Raw genomic sequence first — 20,837 nt, 5'->3', positions numbered from 1 at the left:
AGTTTTAAGTTGACGCGCCGGTTACGGGTACGCGTAGACTTTCATTTAGTTTATGTTTGTGTGAGTTAATAGTTTGTATGTGTTTGTAGTTAGTATCGATTGAGGCTATGGGCCAGAGATAATGAGCTGGGTAGGGCGGATTGTAATAAGTTTTTGAGGTCGATGTAGTTCAGAATGCTACCCGGCTAGATAATGACGGTAGCCGTTCGCCTAACTTCGTTAGCCACTCTACAGATTTTCAATTTAGCCGGCTGTCATTTTTTTAGGGTATAAAATGTTTTCGTTTCATATCATTATAAGCAGTTTGTTATGACAGTATAATTAATCTTGATTGATTAATAATCCTTAATTATAAATCATATAATAATTGCTTGGTTAATAATGTGCCTGCTTTTATTGTAATTATAACGTTTGGGGTTTTAAATAACTAAATAAAAAATATTTTTAAATGTTAAGGACAATAATTTTTGTTTAATAACATTTAAATATCTAATGAACCGTTTAGAGAATATTAAAAATTTAAATGACGAAGTTAATAAAATTAAAATGGTTTGTATTTAAGGTGTCAAAAGTTTTGAACTGTTTGAGGTCTCTATTGTAACCCTAAAAATGTACCTTGATTAAGAATTGTAATTACGCGTTTAGCTATTTTCAGAATTAAAAAAAGCGCATTTTTCACAATGACCTAACTTACTTTCATTTAAGTATACTATTATACGGTTTGTATACGGTAGGTATTATGGATACATACATTACGGTATGTATTAGCCGAAAGTTACAAAAGAGCTTTACATTTAAGTAACTTAAGTTATTAACGTATCACTATAAAACAATAATATAACATTTAATATTATATTATAGAAAGACGTACAATCTATTGACAAGTTAATCTCACTTTAAATAAAAACAGTCTATAACTAAACTTAAATACACATCAACATTAACATCTTCACAAACCACTAATTAGCCTACATCTGAAAACATAACCTCAAATGTATAAAACAGGGGTAACAAAACAAAGCGTCGAGAGGCTGCAACGCAAGGTTATCGGCCATTGTTATTAAGCCCTGCATGTCTCCAGTCCAGTTTCTCATCCAAAATCGATACCACCCAAAAGGGGGGAGGGGGGCGTTATATCTAGAGACGAACCGTTCTAATTCGGAGCGCACGTATGGCGATCTTTCTATGCGGTTCAGGTGCACGTAAGAACAGTGTGAAGTAACACTTTGAACTCGAAAAGAAAATCAAATAATTGTTTTGCTTTTGATGAGGTAGGCTTTAAAAAGTTGAATTAAAGGTGATTAGGGTTTGATTTTTCCGTCGTTAACTTTATTTTAACGAATCATTTTGATGTGTTTAACAGTTGCCCCGTGCGTTATCTGTAAAGAATATCGTGATTGTTTCTCGGAATATATGTACATTGGTAAACATTTATTTATTTATGTTTTACGTATCCGGAAAGAAAATAGTTCCCATATCTTGTTTGGGTAGTTTTGCGATTTAAAGGGTTGAATGTAATGCGTTTGAAACTGTTTTAAGTATAAGTGTGATTGGCGGTAAGTATCTTTAACTCCTTTTTTATGCGTATTTGTGAAACTCGTGACAAGTTTTTGTAAGCATTGTAATAGAAAAGTTCGAAAGAAAATCTTTTTAACACCATACAAAGTTACTTTTAACTTTAGTTAAAGAAAAGCTAATATAAAAAGCAATATCGAAACCGAGTTGATAATTCCCAATTGTTTAATCGAGAAGGACTTATCACACATTTAATTTAGACAAATCGAGAAACGTCGCGGTTGAAATCGATTGCCAAGTCTAGACGGTATCATTCGTAATAACGTCTTTTGAACATTGCACTATAAGTTTTTAAAATGAATACAATAATTGTAGTGTATTGTTACTTCCTGTATTGTTTTGTTAAATTAAAGATAAATATACTGGGTAGTGGGTACAGTTCAGACGTATGATAAGTTTTAAGGATACTAATAAAAATGTTTAATATTGTTTTGTTGAAAGAAAAAACGATTGAAAATAGTGTTCGTATTATAGTCCTTAACCGACTTCAGGAGGATACTTAAATTTATGTTTTATGAAGTGACCGTCGGTAAAAATATGATCTTTATGCCCAAATAACAAAAAATCCTTTGGTACCTGTTCTCGAAGACTTAAAGAAGCAGCTTTAACCAAGATTGAATACAGAAAGCTTTTCCTAACCAGGGAAACAAATGAAAAGTCACTAGCATGATCCAAACAATCGACTTATGACAATGTAAAGAGTCCCGTTATAAGTAGAACAAATCACACAATTAGTACCCAGTGGCGTACGGAACGGTCCGGCCCGGATAAAGGCGGGTGTAAGTGGTGCCCGGGGCGTCTAACGTTCGCGCCCAAGTAAATAAAACGGGAAAAAAAATCCGGTTAAAGTGCGGGAGGGAAATGCAAAGGATTCCGTCGAGGGTCCCGCCGACCGGCCCGGTTATACCGAATGGTTAACTGACTTTAGATTAACAGCAGATGCTTTTGGTTAGAGTGATTGGGTGTGATTGAGATCTGATGAGTTTGTGATATCGTCGGTTTAGTAAAAAAGGGATAACTGTAGACATTATTACTTGATTGATTTGAGGGAATTGTCCGAATCTTTAAGTAATTTACCCATCACAAGTAGTATAATATTTTAGTCGCTGTACAAAAAATAATTCGTTCGGCATTCGATTCGTATAAGAAAAATGTCCTTTAAGTCATTTAAACTCGATATACCACAGAAATGGCGTATAAAACTTTTCTAAAAGCTTAATAAATTAGCACATAAGAACAAAATTAATGACATGCATATGCGCTATGCTCATTACCATTAGGCAGTGCGTGCCAAGCGCAAATAACTACACGTGCACTTTATTTTATTGTTTGTTTTCTTAATACTAAATTGTAGCTTACTGCGTTCATATATTTGCATTATAAACGTGTCATTTATTGCAAAAGAAAGCAGTAAAAACTAATTTAAATTCACTAGTATACTTAAAAGAACCTAATGTTAAGTTACATCTTTATTCTATTCCTCTAAAACTGTATAAAAAGAGTGAAAAATATCGAATAAAAATGTTAAACTAACACAAAATGAGCGTGGCTCGGTAAACCTCCGTTAAGCTTTGGTTAAGCCGCGGTGCCGGCAGCCGGCCCGTCGGCAAAGCACATATTTGTTCGCGCCCCGACGTTTTTGACATTCCTACCTCGCCTCAACTTTTCTTAGGGTTGTTGCGCGAACTTTACACCTGATTAGGGCTGCCGAGAGTTGCTTTTTACGGTATTTCAAGTATTTTCGAGATGGTTGGTTTCAGGAAATTGAAGTGTTGAAGAAGAATGTAACAAGTACGATTTATTAAGTGTAGCGCCTTTGTTTATTTCAATCATAATGTATTAGGTTAAAAAGTGGAACAAATAAAATCTAAAGACTAAAGTTTTATTAAAAAATGTAGAGTTGAAGAACTAGATTATTCTATTATTTTATAAATCCTAAGTTGAACTACATATTATGTTGTTTTTTTGTTATTAATCTATGATTTTAACTGAAGACTAAACCCGGATAACCTTTAACGTCAGTTACTTTTTAAATCTCAAAAAGATTCTAGTTAATATGTAAACTCATTCTGTTAACCATAGCATAAACGTCGCAAAAGTAAAGAACTGAATAATAAAACTTAACTTAGCACGACTATTTTACGCCGCAAAACTAATATACTTGTTACAACATAAAACGTAAGCACCCACAAGAAAAACTAAAGTTAAAACATTCACAGTAGCAACCATAAAAAGACATCAACACGAAACAGAGTTAACAACTCGAGCGACAACCCTAGCCGAGGCAATGAAAAGTCGGTTAAGCTAATGTTATCGAGAAATAAAAATGTATAATAAAATACAAACACGCGGAGCGAGGAAACAATTTGCCGCGGGAGACGCAAGATTTCATGCCTTCGACGCCACCGCTGACAAGGAAAAACGAACCTTGTAAACACATGATACGTTTGAAAATCCAACAACTGTGTTGAATAGAAAATTCCTTAAATTTTCCCTGGATGTGCAAGGGGTTTTGTACTTTAGTAATAGAGTATTAAGGTGTGTTTTAGTTTGCAGGGCTTGTGCGGTAATTCAGGAAGAAAAGAGAGTTTTCCGGCTCGTCGGGGCGCCGTGACATTTGTGTTAAGCGGGGCCGAGGGAGCCCGCCATTCATAAAGGAATGAACCAACCTACTACTTGTTTCGAAGTAAACTTTTTGGATATACGCTTTTTGGCTGCACAGAACTTTGCTTTGTTACGCGTTTGTTTTGAAAGAGTATAGTTAATGGGTATTGTTCGCGTTTAGCTTCTATTTTCGCTTAGATTTGCTTTGAAGAACCTACGGTTTAGAATATTTTTGTGCTGTATTTGCGTCTTCAGAACTTTGACATTTAACCCTTTATTGATACTAGCGCGAATGTCTGTTCCTGGAATGAAAGAGGGGCTTGTTAATGGGCCTGTAGTGAGAGACAAGTTCTTGGGGTCTTTAAACTAAAGTTAAATAGTTTTATACTACAGATTTAGCTTGTTTATCTGATTCTCAATATTATAGGAAAATGATTTAGAATTCATGGTAACTGTACATTAGGTAAGTCTTGATCTGTAGTGATAAATAGTACTACGTGTATGTTATGGTACAACTGTAGGTAGGTACTCTACATAGTTGCAGGATTAGTGTTCAAGGTCTATATTAAGCACAGGACCCGTTTAAGTGCATCCACGCTTAACTTATCAAACTGGCAAAGAAAGTAAACTTCTCAGTTCGTCCGTTATCTAAGAAACCAAACTAGTTACAACTATTTTTATTTTTGCAAACTGACAACTATGTTGTTCAAAGCTGCCACCTTGAAAGTTGTCTATAATCATTATTTAAATGAGACCAATCAATCAACAGCTCTATTGCCAACATAACGACAACAAATCGGAACCGCATTCTTAAAAAAAATCGAACTCAAACAGCCAAAGAATTCCGATCGCATACTTTTTTTTTCTAATCCGCGCGCAAGGACACACTCACGGCGCCACCTGTTGAACGGGGTCACGTGACTTTTTTGCTCCAAGGACGCAATCCTCCTTCGTTCATTCACGGGCGGGCCGCCCCCCGCTCCTTACGCGGGGGTTAGGGGTTTTTTTGTTCCCCTACGTGAACTCCCGAGGGCTTTCACCTACGTGCATTTTCGAGGTCACGTCGGGAATGTTTTGAGGTTATGTTTTGAAGTGTTCGCGCGCGAGGGTAGCTTCTGTTTTTGAAATTGGGTGAATCTTTATCTTTGGACTTTGTGCAGCTCATGTTTGAACATGCTGGAAAATATGCATTCTTTTCTAACAGATATGATGCTTACAAGTTATGCATGAATCTTTCGTACTCTCGTTCGTAGTCTCCTACTAGATTGCTATAAATACATTGTGTGAGTAAATTACTTATAAATTCTCTTAGTTTTTTATATCTGGTTATTCGTTCAGTTACAGTTAATTCAAAATGATGTTACATTCGACCCTATAATCGCAGAGATTCTTCTAATGTAGGGTGAAAGACAGGTCCAAATGCCTACTTGCGAAAATAATTATTTTAATTGGCAATCGCTCACAACTTTCTAAACTCGACCATTCTTCAGTCAACATAAGAGCGACTTTGCGAAACACTATAGAATTATTAGACTTAACCGGATTCTAATTAAACCCTGTCCCTGATAGTGCACCGTGGAGCTGTAGACTGCGTAATTTACATTAATCCAATAATTGCATGGAGGTTTCCTAGTTAGAAATTCAAATGAGATGATGTACAGCCAGGGTGGGGTGGCGGGGCCGGTCTTCGGGGAGCCGTGCGAGACGCGGCCGAACGCGACGGGTGGCACACTGCGATTATTGGCCGACGATACTTTGTACTGAATGTATGCAACATATGGACATTGACCGAAACATTGATCACGCATAGAATATTTTCAGGGTCCCCTAAAATTCTTCTAAATTAAGTATTGGCTATACGTATTGTTGTCAAAATAACAAATCAATACAGAAACGACAGCTTTGGTCATTAAGAAAAACAATAGAAAGGAAAACGTTGCTGCGTTCTAGTCGATGGAATAGTGACAAATTTCACATTAAAGTCTTTACAATATTCAAGGCTTTCTAACTTACAAAATACTAGTTATTATATTTCATACTCTTGTGCAAAAAAGTATTATATCCCATTCATATTTCAAAAAACACAAACATAACGACAAAACAGTTGGCAGCCAGTCATACGATCAAAGTTAATAAGAATCACAAGATATTCTATTATAACAGCTACATATCTTAATGTGGAATGGGTCTTGATTAATTAAATTGTTATGCTAATGCCAGGCGGGATTTTTGGTCGATATGACTACGTTCTAGTTACGTCAGCGTCCCGCAACCGACTATTGGGTTAGATACCTTATTTGTTACGCGACTGTAGGCATAGAATTATTCAGATTGTATAAATTATTATTATAGTAATATGGTTTGTTAAGTTCTAAGATGAGTTTTGTGAAGCTACAAATTGTGGTAGCAGAACGTTTTGATAGCTCTTGACTTAAAGACAAATATCTCATCTAGACCAATTTTAAAAAAAAACAATGCCAGGAAAATTTCAGCATCCAGTTCAATCCGTATTTATTTTAAGCTTAACCTATGAATATAACTTTAAACAAAAAAATACACGTATTTTTAATCTTAAATTTAACCCACTTATGATATTAAAATGTCACTACAAACAAACCAATAAAATATATAGTTAGCATTAATATTTATAGGGTGACGGTACCAATGAGTGACCGTCTAACCGAAACGCAAGGAACAGGGACGGTTGGAATGAGCGGGCGGCGTCGACGCCTTAGTAATTTCCGAAATCGCTTGTCGACAATCAGAATAGTGCTGTGCTAGCTCGAGCCGAATCCGAATAATTAGATCCCGATCTGCATCTAATTGATATGACTGTAAGTCCTTATATCATATACTTAGGTCGGATTTACGTAATACTGTTTGTTTTCATGCTGTTTTTGTGAGTAGTTTCGTTTCTTATAAGACAATTAATGAAATCTTTTACGTAATTTTGTTACAAAATGTATTTTCGTCTTTTATGTATGTTGCAAGTTTGTTAACGTCATAGATTAATGAACCGTTTAAACAATCTAGATCAATTTGATTATTAAAAATTGCAGTCCATTTCGCCACTTGAGTCTGCCACGACAATAGGAATAGATAATGCGTGGAGCATAAATCATAAAACAGTAATTAGACTAATAATCCTCAACGGCGTATCGTGTTACGAAATTTCTGGAACATTCGTACACGTTGTAAATCACAACATGATACATAGAAGCAGTGCGTCGTCACTAGCCCAATCAGAAATATAATTAGATTGAGACCGGCGCCTAATTGTGATGGTCTCAAGTTCCGAGCCCCTAGGTGCGGGAGTCTGCGGACGAGCGCCAAAATCAATAGTTGACCTAACGTACCCCTCAAGGATTTCACTATACAAATATGATTAATATTTAATTTTGTTCCATAAAGCTCACCCCGCTTGTTGTTCACAAAATTGTTTACGTGTCGTGCCGTGTAAGTCTCAGGTCTGGTCACTCTACAAAAAGTTCGAGTTCAAAAGTCATTGCTAACTTTTCATTTAATCACCCGGGAAAAAACCGCCAGACAATCGTAATAGAATTCATTAGAGCTAATTGATTACAATGATTACACCAAAATCTATTGTATTGATTCAGTACACACGACGTGGTAGTTCTCCGCTCTACTTAACGTTGTTAGAAGTTAATAATACAATGCAATAAGTTCACATAAACGTCGGGCCGTTAAATAAAATACGCGGGTCGAGGAACCGATAACTGTTCTTTCAACCGCTAATCACCCCATGAATTCCGCAGAAACCTACGGACAGTCCGTCATAATTTCCAACTTCAAAAGTAATACCATCAACTCGGTGTTAACTTAATTTGACTCACTTTAACAAGTCCAATTAAAGGAATTTGTGTTTCTCTTATCTTCAATATAACATTGAGCATAATTTCAAATTATATTTCAAACTTTCCGATAATGAAGGGTGGATGGGAGCGGGTTGGGGCGGGTCGCGGGGCGCGGGGGAGCGGCACTTCGCTTATTTCATTAGTTACATAAATTCTCCTATTGAGGATGGCTGGCAGAAAGGGGACGGTTTACCCTTATTACGAGAGTCTCCTTATCAATACAATTATTAATATAATAATATTATTATTGTAATAATTTGGGAGCGGAGTGGAAAGAGGAGTCGTAGCTTAACTTCGCCAGCAATAAAGGGTGGTGAGAGATAATGGAATGGAAAACAGTTTGAAGTTTTATTGGAAAATTGGTACCGGCTAATTGGCAGCATTATCGATCTGTTGGCGACTCAAGGAGCGAGAGTAAATAACATTTTTAACGAAAACGTTTCGGTTATTGGCGAACGTTTAAAGCCAAAATGTTGAACTCTAACTCCGTTAATGGAGTCTAATCAAAGAAGTTTTTAATAGAGGGCACTCTTTAAAGTGCTTCAAGATTTGTTTCTTAATATAATTTGGACTGTTAGAAAAGTAATTTCGTTACCTATAGTAACCAGATCATTTATACAAATCATAATTAAGCAAACAAAATGTTTAAAGTATACCTAGAGACCTTCACCAGGGTGCTGAAAGTCAGCCTTGGGACGGTGTTTTCTCAAGTCAAAATCAAAACAGTAGCATCAATTTAAAACGTTGAGATATGATATTATTATCGACCTCATCCACCGAAACCTCTCATATATAGAAATTGAAACTAGGTTGGGGTTAATCCCGACCCCAGAGATCCACAAGTATAGCCATAATTCCTTAGGGCCACGTCTCATTATAACACTAATACAAGACTCATCCCGAAGTTACGGTGAATACATTAAAGGGTTCAATCCTTACTGATGAGACATCGGTCGGGGTGGGAGGGCACCCCACCCGGTGGGGGCGCTCCGGGCACTGGCCTGGCTGAGGGGGAAATAAGGCAGGCATTATAGGAGATAGCGTTCATTTACATTGTCCAATAACTCCAAGTAGTGTCCGAGCGAATATTAGTTTATGGCATGCGGTGTTTCCAACAATATGTATGTACCGATTTTATGTACGTTCACCCTACAGATGTCTTACTACATTTTTAAGGTCGAGGGAAGGGGGTGGAATAATTTTCGCTCTGTAATTAATTCGATTTGGTTTTAATTAACGAGACGCCAATTTCAATAAAAAATTGAAGTCTCTAAAGGATTTCTGATTAGAAAATGTTCGACCGGCAAAAATTAAAACGAATTTGTAATTCTTAATATTGGCGATACTTTCTTGGTTTGGGTCGAAAAGTTGTGCGCGCAGCCCTGTTTAGATATATGTAGTAGCGGTTGTAATGTATACGATAATGGGTGTTTAAGCGTCAGTCTAGACCGGCTAAAACATAATAAGACAGGGTTGTGCACGCACGGACCGAAATATACGACATTACTATCGGAGAGTGGCATGCGGAGGACGTGCCCCCACGTTGTGCGGCACACATAAATACAGAGAATCAAGATGCATGCATAAACGTACACATATACGTGCGTATGTGTGTACAAGGGGTCTTCTCTCACACCAACACAAAGGGTAGGCTTTATTCTCATTCGGTAAACGGAGATGCACTATCCTAATTATTGAGAGGCAGAAGCAAGCCTCGGACGAATAGTATTGTTGACGTACGTCTGCAGCCTATAATAGCTTTGTGTCTTATTTGTGTGTACTTTGTGTTATCCATTCACTGAACTAAATATACTCACTTGACAATGTCTTAGAAACGTTCTATCGTATTGGAATATTGTACTGTATGTTTTCAAAATCATCATAAAAAGTACGTCTCTTATTTCGAAAACTTTGTTGCATAAAATGCCTACAAAATTGTAGCCTAAAATGCAAATTTAAAATCACAATAACTACATATAACTTAAAATTCTAATAATTTTAAAAGTCAAATCTTGACAGTCAATTCTTTTATAGTTGAAAACACCTCGTTAATTCGACAGCGCATCACTATTCGCAAACTTATAGTCAACAATCGATAGTTTTTAATATCATCGAGTCGGTGGCAGGTCGATCTTTGAACTTGTACACAGTGGCTATAACCAAGGATTATTGGTTTAATTTGTTGTTGGAACTATGAACTCCGGCCAAATGAAGGTAACTGAATGGTTAGTAATGAAATTTTAATGAATATCGACGACGATGGACGTTACTTGTTTACTGCAGACAGTTTTTAGAGTTAGTAAAACTGCAAGTACTTTTTGTATTTAGGAATAAGTGGGTTAATGTTTTAGACTACATGACTTATGTTTTTTTTTGGTATCTTAGGGCTACAAATTTAATTGTGTAAGACCGATACTTTGAATATATTTGGTCTTTTAGATGCGACAAAGCATTAGGATAGTAATGGAATGTTTAACTTTTTGACATTTCTGTTATAAAAGTTTTTGCAAGTGGCTATAAGATTTTATATGAATTACTTTTCATGAAACGCTTTTCTCGTAAAGTTATACCGTATAAGTATTGGTGTTTAAGCGGTGTGATGCAATTTCTGTAATTTTCAGAAGTCCGTACCAATAAAATAAAAATATTCGCTTACTTCGTTTGTTTGATGTTTTATAACAAAGTTTTGGACATATTATGTGTAATCAACAATGCTTATGTATTGTTTTGATTAATATAAACTTTTTTTTGACTTTTGGTTCGAATTTTTTTTTGTAAAAGTATGTTATATCATACATATACCAAACAAAACGTGTTCGCCTAAAAAGAGCTTCACTCAGGAATCAAACTTCGTAAGCCACGTCGCCAATATAGTGCTTGAATTCATCGGGTATTAAATACATTATATTTATTTTCAACGAATCCTATGGCGTCGTAAAACAGTTTACATAAATTCTAATTTTAACTTAACCCATCACGAAAAGAGCACTGTCTTGCAAGGGCGTCATTTATTGACCTAAAGGTGATTTAGAATTTATAATATGAAGGTTTACTTTAATACCTATATTATATTTGCAATATAAAAGCTTTTAAAAACGCGTTAAGTAGAAAGTAACTTATTAATGTTAAAATATATAATATTAATATATTGATGCATTTTTTTTCCTTTTCCAAAGTTTATTATAATAAAATTTCTTCAAAAATTAAATACTTCTTGTGACTTTTCAAAATCTTTTTCACGTCATTACAATTGCCGTTGCAGATAGAGCCTTTCGTAAAGTTATTTTTCATTAGATTTAATTATAATGGTAAATAATTATTAAACCGACAGTTAGTAATACTACAGGTGTTTCCCAGTAGTTCAGTTTGATGTATATTAAGCAAATAGTACATAAATATGTCTTTGATATTTACACACGATTACTTTACGATGTGGTTCCATGAATTTTCAATGTGACATTTCAGTTATCGATAGCTGACAGTTCTTAAACGAATTTATGAGATTTTGTAAGAATTATTGTACCTACTTTGGACCTTATTCTATAGGTAAGGTTCTTTAAAAGAATACATAGGTATTAAGTAAGTTACTATCTTATGCAAACAAGCGAGAGTTTAAAATTGAATAATATAGATATGATACGGAAGGAATGTAGAGACCGCAGCAAGTTCTGTTCGCGACTTTGATTATTTTAACGTCACTACAATAATATAAAATCAAGTCAAAAAATATCTTTGAATGTATTGAGACACTTGATATTGACTAGCCATCTCTTTTGTTCGTAATTTCGTCGACGCTTAAGCCCATGAAATCTTGTATAGTCCTATGTTTACACCTATAAGACATGCTCATGATTTAACAACATAATTCAATGCATAGCATGTTATCAATAATTGAACGAATCGATTCGTTTAAGCAGAACTTGTATGCGCCAACACGTCCCCACTATCACACGCAATACTTCACACTCTCAACAAAAAGTCAAAGAAACTACTATTTCAGATAAAAAATGTAACCGAGTATTTTTTTAACGTTCACAAACGCTGCGAAATGGAAGTTTCTGAAACGTTAGTCTCAAAATAAATAGTTTAGTGACTGTTGCGGGATCGGCTTTCAAAGATTTTTATTTTATTTCAGTTTTTCATCAAACTATTTGACTTGAATAGTGAACTCAACTAGAGGACAACACGATGAAATTTTACTCGGTAATATATACGAAAGACGTTCGAAAACTCAGACATCGGGCACAACGTATCGACTAACGAAACTAAATCTTCGATCATAATTCCATATTCGGACGTCGCCTAAACATAAATTCATACGTGGTCGCACGCACGCATCGTACCGTCAAATAAACTGGCAGTTTAATCAAAGCCATTAGACAAGTGAGCCAAGCACCTAAGACCAGTATAAGCTGAGCCGTCGCCGCCGTCTCGCCGCCCTTCCTTGACTGGTAACAGTTGATGTCGCTCGGGGGTGGGGAGCTCTATCGTTAGTGGTGGGTGGTGTAGCTGATGCCTTTAACGCCTTGCTGGCTGTTGACCAACGCCAGGAGGCGGGTGGCCATGCGTTCTTAATAAAGATGGCGGAAACATGCCCGTTTTGGCGGTGTGAGGACGCTGGTAAACTGATTATGTAGCTTAACTGTTACATGCTGGCTTAGGTACAATGCTACCAAGAATTCACTGCGAAAATTGGTTAAGTCTTACTAAAACTTACGTCGACAATGTTATTTTACTACAATATAGGCAATATTTTGTAGTAAGAAACTTTGAACCTCCGATGAAATGCGTATAAAGTATATTATCCATATAAGTTGATACCCCTCATTGCCCTTCAACTTTTCATTGGAATTGACGCGCGAAACCATTACAATGCATACTTAGATATGAAGGTAGGGGCACACGAGCGAATCTGACTCGCTCCACTCGGACCTACGGACAGCATTTATCAAACGGGACGCAACATACATTATAGTGGCCGATACAACTACAGTATAATGAGAGTCCGAGGTATATAACTCATCTCCCGGGCTTCCATTTAAATTATTCAGGGGAGGGTAATCTTATTACATTTACATATTAATCAACGGATTTTAATTATACCTCCCCCCTTCTAGGTTGATAATTTGCTTTCGAAATGCGACTTGCCTTGATTGGAGGCACGGTTGTGTGGGTGACGGTAACGTTCGTTAAATAGTTTGTTTGTGGTCTCATAATTTTGTATAGGAATAGAAATTATTTATGTGTGAGTGATGTTCAACTTACAGACGATGAGGGTGAGTACGTTACCTGAAACAGAACGAGAATTACATTAAATTGGTAAATTGAAATTTGTTAAACATGTTAAGTATTAACCTTATGAAATAAAGGCGTGATTCATAAAGAATGGGGAATTATTTCAAATGCACATAGCAATAGAGAACCATTCGCCATTTTACCTGAAAATATTTCAAAAACTATGTTACTCTACCACGTAAACTACTTATATCTTAGTGTATTTTTTCAAACCGAAGAAAGTAATATCACATAATGGCGTTTTGTAGCTTGCGATAAACACGTATAAAACTATGTACTAAATCTTCATTTAGACCACACCTGCGCCCAATTGATTAAACCCATCAAAATAATACCTAACTGGTGCACATATCTTACATTTATAAACAACTGTCACCTTCACAAACGCAATCAAGCCAACACAAGTAAAATCAACAAAAGCAAATAAAAACAAAGAATAGTGCACACGAGTTTAATCAGCATACTCATTTGTCTGACGACGATAGCAACGCATTAATGTCTGCAAGTCCGACGCGCTGGGCGGAGCCGAGGACTCGTAAACCATTGAAGAAATATTATGAAGCTACCAGAGTACCCGGGAGGCAGCAATTAATAAGTATGTTAATACCGGCGGGAATGAAGAAAGCAGTATTTATATACTCGATATTATACTCGAATGCCGAGTACGGTTCGCAAGTGTGAACGGGGTTTAATCGAGTATAAAAATACTTGGTATTAGCATCTGCCTCTGTAATTGCGCGAGTTTACTTTTTATTAGATGTTAATTATATATTACTGAGTAAATCGATCTTGAGTTGTTGATATATGAATAATAGTTATTTTTGATAAGTATTTTACCCTGCTATTGTATCTTTGGGACGCCTAGTCTTCGGAAAAGTTCAAACAACAAAAAAATTGCGATCCTCAATATGGTTTCTTTAGTGGAGATTCAAAAAATGTTTTTCTAATTGCGACACGAGTGGTTGTATGTACAAAACTTTTTTTCTAAGCAATTTACCACACTAATGTCTAATATCTGTAGAAATTTCATAAATATAGTAGTCAAGTTACATTTAAGTTACAAAGACTACTACATAATAACTATCCCAAACGCCCTCAAACTTAAAATCTCAAAAACAACTAAACGTTAAAAGTTATTTTCTTCAAAATGCAAACTTCATTTAGCGGAATAAAGCTGCATTTGAGTAAAAGTGAGCGAAAGGGTGTGAAACGGAAAACACAAGAACTGTAAAAAGAAGAGCGCTGTACGCAATAGCAGACTTAATTTTATTTATTACGTTAGCCTCTGCCCGCGTTCCGTCCAAGTGGAAACATTTGATGATCTTCCTACTGTTTACTCTGGTAAAAGTATCTAAGTATACTCAAAGACTATGTTACAAGAGTGTTTTAAACAATTTTTTGTAATAAAAGTATTTAGAAGTATATTAATATACTCATGGCGTATCATTTTCTAATAAAATAATGTGTACTCGTAGTGTAGTCATGTCCAAAATTCTCCTTATTGAATAAATAGATATAGGAGATTTTTCACAACTCACCAAATATTTGTCTGTATCAATCTTTTGAAGATTATTTAGTTGTCTTAGAATTTATAACTTTAGAATTAGTGCACTATCGTTCAAGGCTCAAAATTTACGATGTCTAAAAGGCTACGGTAAAATGGCATACAATATGTATAATATCACTCTTCTATCCGATAGTCGTAAGAGAGAGGCCAATGATAAATAATATTTGACCGATAATATCACTTACAGATAGACAAACCATTAGATAAAAAAGACAGTAGATAAAACGAAACCTTCTATTCAAATTCTGTTTGCTAAGTTATCCAGCACTTATCCAGCAGTGATAATACGTCTGCAAGTTAACTGAGCAAGCTTCTTTGTAGCATGTATTCGTGTCGATTAAATGATATTCCGATCATTTAAAAGAGCGAATTAGCAATTTTTATTGGTTGCCATTAAAAATAATGTCTTGCAGTAATTAATGAAGTTGATAGCTATCTTTCGAAGTATAATTTAGAACTGAAACGTAAATTGATAAAACCGTTTACAAGCTAAATTGTATTTACATCTTACTATTTAAACGACATGAAGGTTGTTTTTTTTAACCAGTGGCTCCTCCCGAACGAGGGAGGGGTTAGGCCTTGAGTCCACCACGCTGGTCAAGTGCGGGACTTTGCAAGCTCTCAAGAAATGAATTGAACAACTTTTAGGCAAGCTAGTTTTCATCTCGATGTTTTCTTTCACCGTTGGAGCAAGTGATAATTATTTCTGATACACACATAACTTTCAAAAGGCATTGGTGTTGCCTCGGATTCGTACCGACGATCGTGAGGATGGTTTTAGCACCTTTTTATAATGTTTGATTTCTCTTAAAGGGTGAATTTTGACAATAATTCATCCCGTTGAAGGGAGCACGGGTTTTAAATAAAAAAGACAACGATACAAAAAAAAATATTTCACAAAATTTCTGATTTCGCTAATCCTTTATTATAAAAATAACTATTTGACACAATTACAGGGTGTTCTAAAATTCTAATCAGCAATACAAAATTACAAAGTTTCCTCTGTAAAACGGTTTTAATTTTTTTCTGATTGCCTCCATTGTTCAAGTTGTTGCTGACTTTATCTTTCAACCCTTTTAACGTTTTTTTACCATACTTTGTCCAAGTTTTTCGGGTTAGTTAGTATGTGGAGGAACGAGGTGATCATGTTCCTCCAACCAAAGGGAGGATCCTCCGACCAGGCGAGGTGATCGTGCCTGGTGGGCCTAGGCTGCCCGACTGTTGTAGTCGGGAACTTGTATATATAGTCAGTTGCCGTGCAAACTTCGATAGCGCGATTCAGGACTTGTGACGTCAGTTACACTGCGCGTGGTGGTTGATTGCGCGCTGGTCCTAGTAGATGTCGCTGTATGTAGCGAGCCGCTACATCACTCCCCCTCAGACCGTAGGTCGATCTTCTCTTCATGTCAGTCAGTCTCTCCAGTGCCATGCATTGATGAGTTCCAGTGAGTCGGAACTCGAATTCCGCTAGTCCCAGTGAGTCGGAACTGTATGCCGCTAGTCCCAGTGAGTCGGAACTGTATGCCGCAAGTCCCAGTGAGTCGGAACTGTATGCCGCTAACTCCAGTGAGTCGGAGAGGTGCGGTGTGCGGTGTGCGGTGTGCGGTGTGCGGTGTGCGGTGTGCGGTGAAGTGTCCCCAGTGAGTCGGGGCGAGGTGCTTGTTGTCTGCGGTGAGTCGAGACGAAGCGTTGCGGTGCCCTGGGTGCGTCAGAGTAGCGTGACGATGATGCCCAGGTTGGATGCCGCTGAGGCCGTAGGGTATGCCAGTCATGTGCGTGAGCGACATGTTCGTGGAGTGCCCTGGTGTGGCCGAAGATGCTGGCTGGAGTTGTACGACTCTGCTGCTGTAGGAGTGAGGAGTGATGAGGGTGTGAAGGTTTGCTGCTGCTGGTCTGCTCTTCGTGAAGGCTGCTTCCAATCACGTCGGGGTCACCACTGTGGAGGAACGAGGTGATCATGTTCCTCCAACCAAAGGGAGGATCCTCCGACCAGGCGAGGTGATCGTGCCTGGTGGGCCTAGGCTGCCCGACTGTTGTAGTCGGGAACTTGTATATATAGTCAGTTGCCGTGCAAACTTCGATAGCGCGATTCAGGACTTGTGACGTCAGTTACACTGCGCGTGGTGGTTGATTGCGCGCTGGTCCTAGTAGATGTCGCTGTATGTAGCGAGCCGCTACAAGTATCTAGACGTTTATTTTAACAAATTGAATTTCTAATGAAAATGACTGTATTCTTTTTGTATTGATTTTGTTTTTTGAGGTTCTTAATTTGAATATAACAAAAGGAAACGGGTTCGGTGAAAAAATATTATGTAGGCGGTTGATTTAAATATACTTTTTAGATTTTTATTCTTGATTCAGAGTTATTTAAAATATATAATACGAACGTTTGTTCTTCTTACAGATTTCTCTTGTAGATTATGAGTTTTCGTAACTACAGAGTAGCTGTTATCTTTTTATAAAATTGGAAAAACACTGTAAATTTTAAAAAGTCTTGCGGAAACAGGTACCTACCTAGTGCAAGACATAACATGAAAACTAATTTTATAATCTTTTAAAAATACAATTATTCGAGCATCCCTTCCTTTTTGAGGTCGCCAAAAATAATCATATGGATACAAATCTTTACCTAGTGCAAAATGCACGCATAACTGGAAAACAAACTTCTAAATCTTTTCATCAACACTTCCCACAAAAACACAAAGACTATCAAAAGTACACCATATTAATCCAATCCCCATCGTTCAGATTTTCATTCCCACTTAAAGATTCAGTTCGTTACTTACGTGTGCTTGCTTTACATAAAGCTGGGAATATTTTATTTCACGTCTGATCTTACATATCACATAGGTTATAACTTTAACTTACTGTAATGGTCACACACGATGAAGTGCTTTTACCGTTCTGCATAATTACTTGATGAAGCATTTTGCGTGTATGTTCGTTACGTGAGTAAAGACTAATTTCAATGCTATCAGGCCTTCAGAAAAGGAATAATTTTATGTTTTAAGGCCTTACAACAGGCAGGTGACGTCGGGTCACTATACATTCGAGTAATATGGTTCTAAAAGCTGATTAGAAACAAACAATTGTGGTGAGAAACTTATGAAATTTTGCTGATTGTTCATTTTTTATTTAATAACAATATATCCTAGTTAAGAATCAGCCTGTGTATATAGACTAGATATGTAATCCTTCCGCGTTGACAAATAACATATTCCACAAATTACAGCTTAACTAAAAATCATTTTCCATATAAAAACCACTTTTCATACCGCTGTCAAACACGTCATATTTAAATGTAATTTTCTAATCCTGCGTCCAATATCCCGTTACAAATATTAGCGATAATTGCACAACTATTGCACAATTTATTACGCAACTGTTCTCAATACCAGAAGAGATAGAATTAACGTAATGTAGAGCGCATAATCTAAATGAGGTCTTGTTTTAATAATCAAGGAGGCAGGTAAACAGATTGATAGCGAGATTATAATGCAAATTAGGAAGGTCCGACCTGTATGGACGCGCGAAATACTAATATTGTAAGTCGATGAATTTGTTTGTTGTGTTATTGCTTAATACACCGTTTAGAACTCAATTTGTTGGTTAAGTTTTGTAGTGTTAGGTAATTGATAACAATGATGCATTACAGAGGTGAAATATTTTACAAGTAAACTTATCGTAAAATAACGCTTCTAAATATCACGGAACCGCACTAACAATATGAACTGGTTTCATAACCACAATGTCATAAAATACACCAAACGCTTAATATTTATATTTACCTAAATACAATTTGGAATAAACAATCAAAAATGTAAAATTTCACACATCACAAATTGCGACGAATGCCCGGAGGTGTTGTACGAAAAAAACACCAATCCTAATTTCCCGCGCGATGAATTATCGCCCACTCAGTCTGTTGTCCGAATCCCCGAAGCTTCCCTCAAACAATCCCCTTAATGGCGCCTCGACCTTATTAAACGCTTGGATCATGCGAGAAAGATAAATGCATCTCGAAATTAATTAATAAAATTGCATCCATAAGTGTTCCCTGATATGGCTCAGTCAAAAAGAATAAACCAAAATTTTGGATCCTTGATTGGTCGAGCATTTTATTTTCTTTAATCATTAATCTCGAGTGTTGGCTAATGAAGTAAAATATTCAACTGTTTTTACTTTTAATTGTGATTTATATACATTACGTGTAAGAGCTATCTGTTGTTTTACATGTGCTTACTTAGATGATAATTTTGTAACATTCAGTAGCAACAGTTAAAACTAAAAAAAAAAAAAATTGGTTGCAAATGCTACTGGTCTTTTAATACGTCTTCCAGTACCTCTTATAAGAATAAAAATAAATTATTGATTTGTAACTTTTACCTACATCCATTAAATACGATATCTGCAATCATTCAATCGTATGTAATTGCCAACAGTCAATTAATTCTGCAGTCAATACTTCCTTAAAGGAAAGTCTTAAAAATAACCTCAAACGAATCTGTCCTAGGATCAATAAACAATCTCCGCGTACATTTTTACGAGTGCCCTACAGAAAAAGTGACCAGTTTATAACTGTAGCGCTAAGATATTCTCGTAATGTAACATTAATCGCACATTTAATTAAACAAAGAGCGAGTATTTCGCGGACGCACGCGATCCAGTATCGGCACTTTGCATATTGATTAGAATCGGCGATCGCGAGTGCGTAGGCAACTGCTACCGGTTGCTGGTCCGCGATACGCAACGGCGCTAATCTTGTAAGAATTTGTGGTGTAAAGGCGTGGAGACTATCAATGTGAACATGGTATCGATTTATATAAAAGTTGTGGCAAAAAAATAGTATGTGTTGAATCAACTCGATTGAATACAGGAGCCTGTACTTATTCAAGTGAATACTAATTTAATAGCGAGCTTCTGAAACTTTTTTTATTAATTATCGTGCAGTGCAATTGTATGCATAAATCATCGAGACAAAGAAACTACACTCTTGGGACTGGCTCATCATTTTATAATACGCGTATTTTTTGTTTTTCAGAAAAGAAACTCTTCGAACCTTCTAACTTCTACCCAAATTTGCAAATACAACTAAATAAAAAATATACAACTAGTTGCTTTAAAACCACATTGAGAACTGGAATTAATTAAAGGCAACACATAAAACTGCAACAGCACAGTTAAAACGAAAGAAAGTAAGTAAACAAGCTAGACAACTTTATGATAGTGTAAACGAAAATGTGTGGGAATAAATCCGCGCGAAAATTACGCGCATCGTCGCGTGTCGCGTGAAACAGAAGCCATGTTTTGCGCCTTAAACAATTTATGTAAGCTACGCATTTTCTGCGCTGGCGCACAGTCACCCATCTCTTTCTTACATACGCGAGATCCGTGCGTCCGATAAGGACGGCCGAACTCGATTGCCGTTTCATGAGATTACATTCTAGTTTTGGCATAATTAGATTAAATTGCTAATACCATGCAATGTCGTGGGTTAATTTTATTTAGATTGTATGTGCTTCTAAGTAAGTTGTTGCGACCAGTTTAGATTTATTGTCGTCTGCGAACTAGATTGATTAGAACGTCTACCTGCTTGCATTAGCATTGAATTACTTAATGAGATACTCTATAATGCATAATCACGCAATTCTAACAAATAACACTCAGTTCAAAAATAAAGAACCAAAAACATTTTTGAGCACAAATATTTTGAAAATGGGAAACTTCCTGTATTGTAACTTAAATAATAAAAAAAAATATAAACAACGATAGATTTAGATACTAAAAAACCTGTAAACTAGATTTTAACCAACTTTCCTGATAAAATCAAGTCTAACCTCATATTACTATGAGTCTAAGAACTAGATACCGATGAACTCGATAACGCGAGATAAATCAACAAGTTTCATAATAAGGTGATA

At 36.3% G+C, this 20,837-nt stretch overlaps 1 protein-coding gene across 12 annotated transcripts in view; it reads right to left on the bottom strand.

Moving 5' to 3' along the window:
- Window positions 1-20,837, bottom strand: part of pdm3 (POU-domain protein pdm3) — a 145,250-nt gene that overhangs the window by 71,558 nt on the left and 52,855 nt on the right. For 8 of the 12 annotated variants that reach the window (XM_076121322.1, XM_076121319.1, XM_076121318.1 and 5 more), the window contains one exon: window positions 13,320-13,343. The exons of the other annotated variants lie outside the window; for them this stretch is intronic. In XM_076121322.1, coding sequence (XP_075977437.1) covers window positions 13,320-13,343 — 24 coding nt within the window. The remainder of the gene's footprint in view (window positions 1-13,319; window positions 13,344-20,837) is intronic. 12 annotated transcript variants of the gene reach the window in all.

The sequence above is a fragment of the Anticarsia gemmatalis genome, chromosome 13 (genome assembly GCF_050436995.1).
Source record: "Anticarsia gemmatalis isolate Benzon Research Colony breed Stoneville strain chromosome 13, ilAntGemm2 primary, whole genome shotgun sequence".
NCBI classification, from domain to species: domain Eukaryota; kingdom Metazoa; phylum Arthropoda; class Insecta; order Lepidoptera; family Erebidae; genus Anticarsia; species Anticarsia gemmatalis.
The sequence above is the reverse complement of the archived record's forward strand: the minus strand, read 5'-3'. Positions and strand labels throughout refer to the sequence as shown.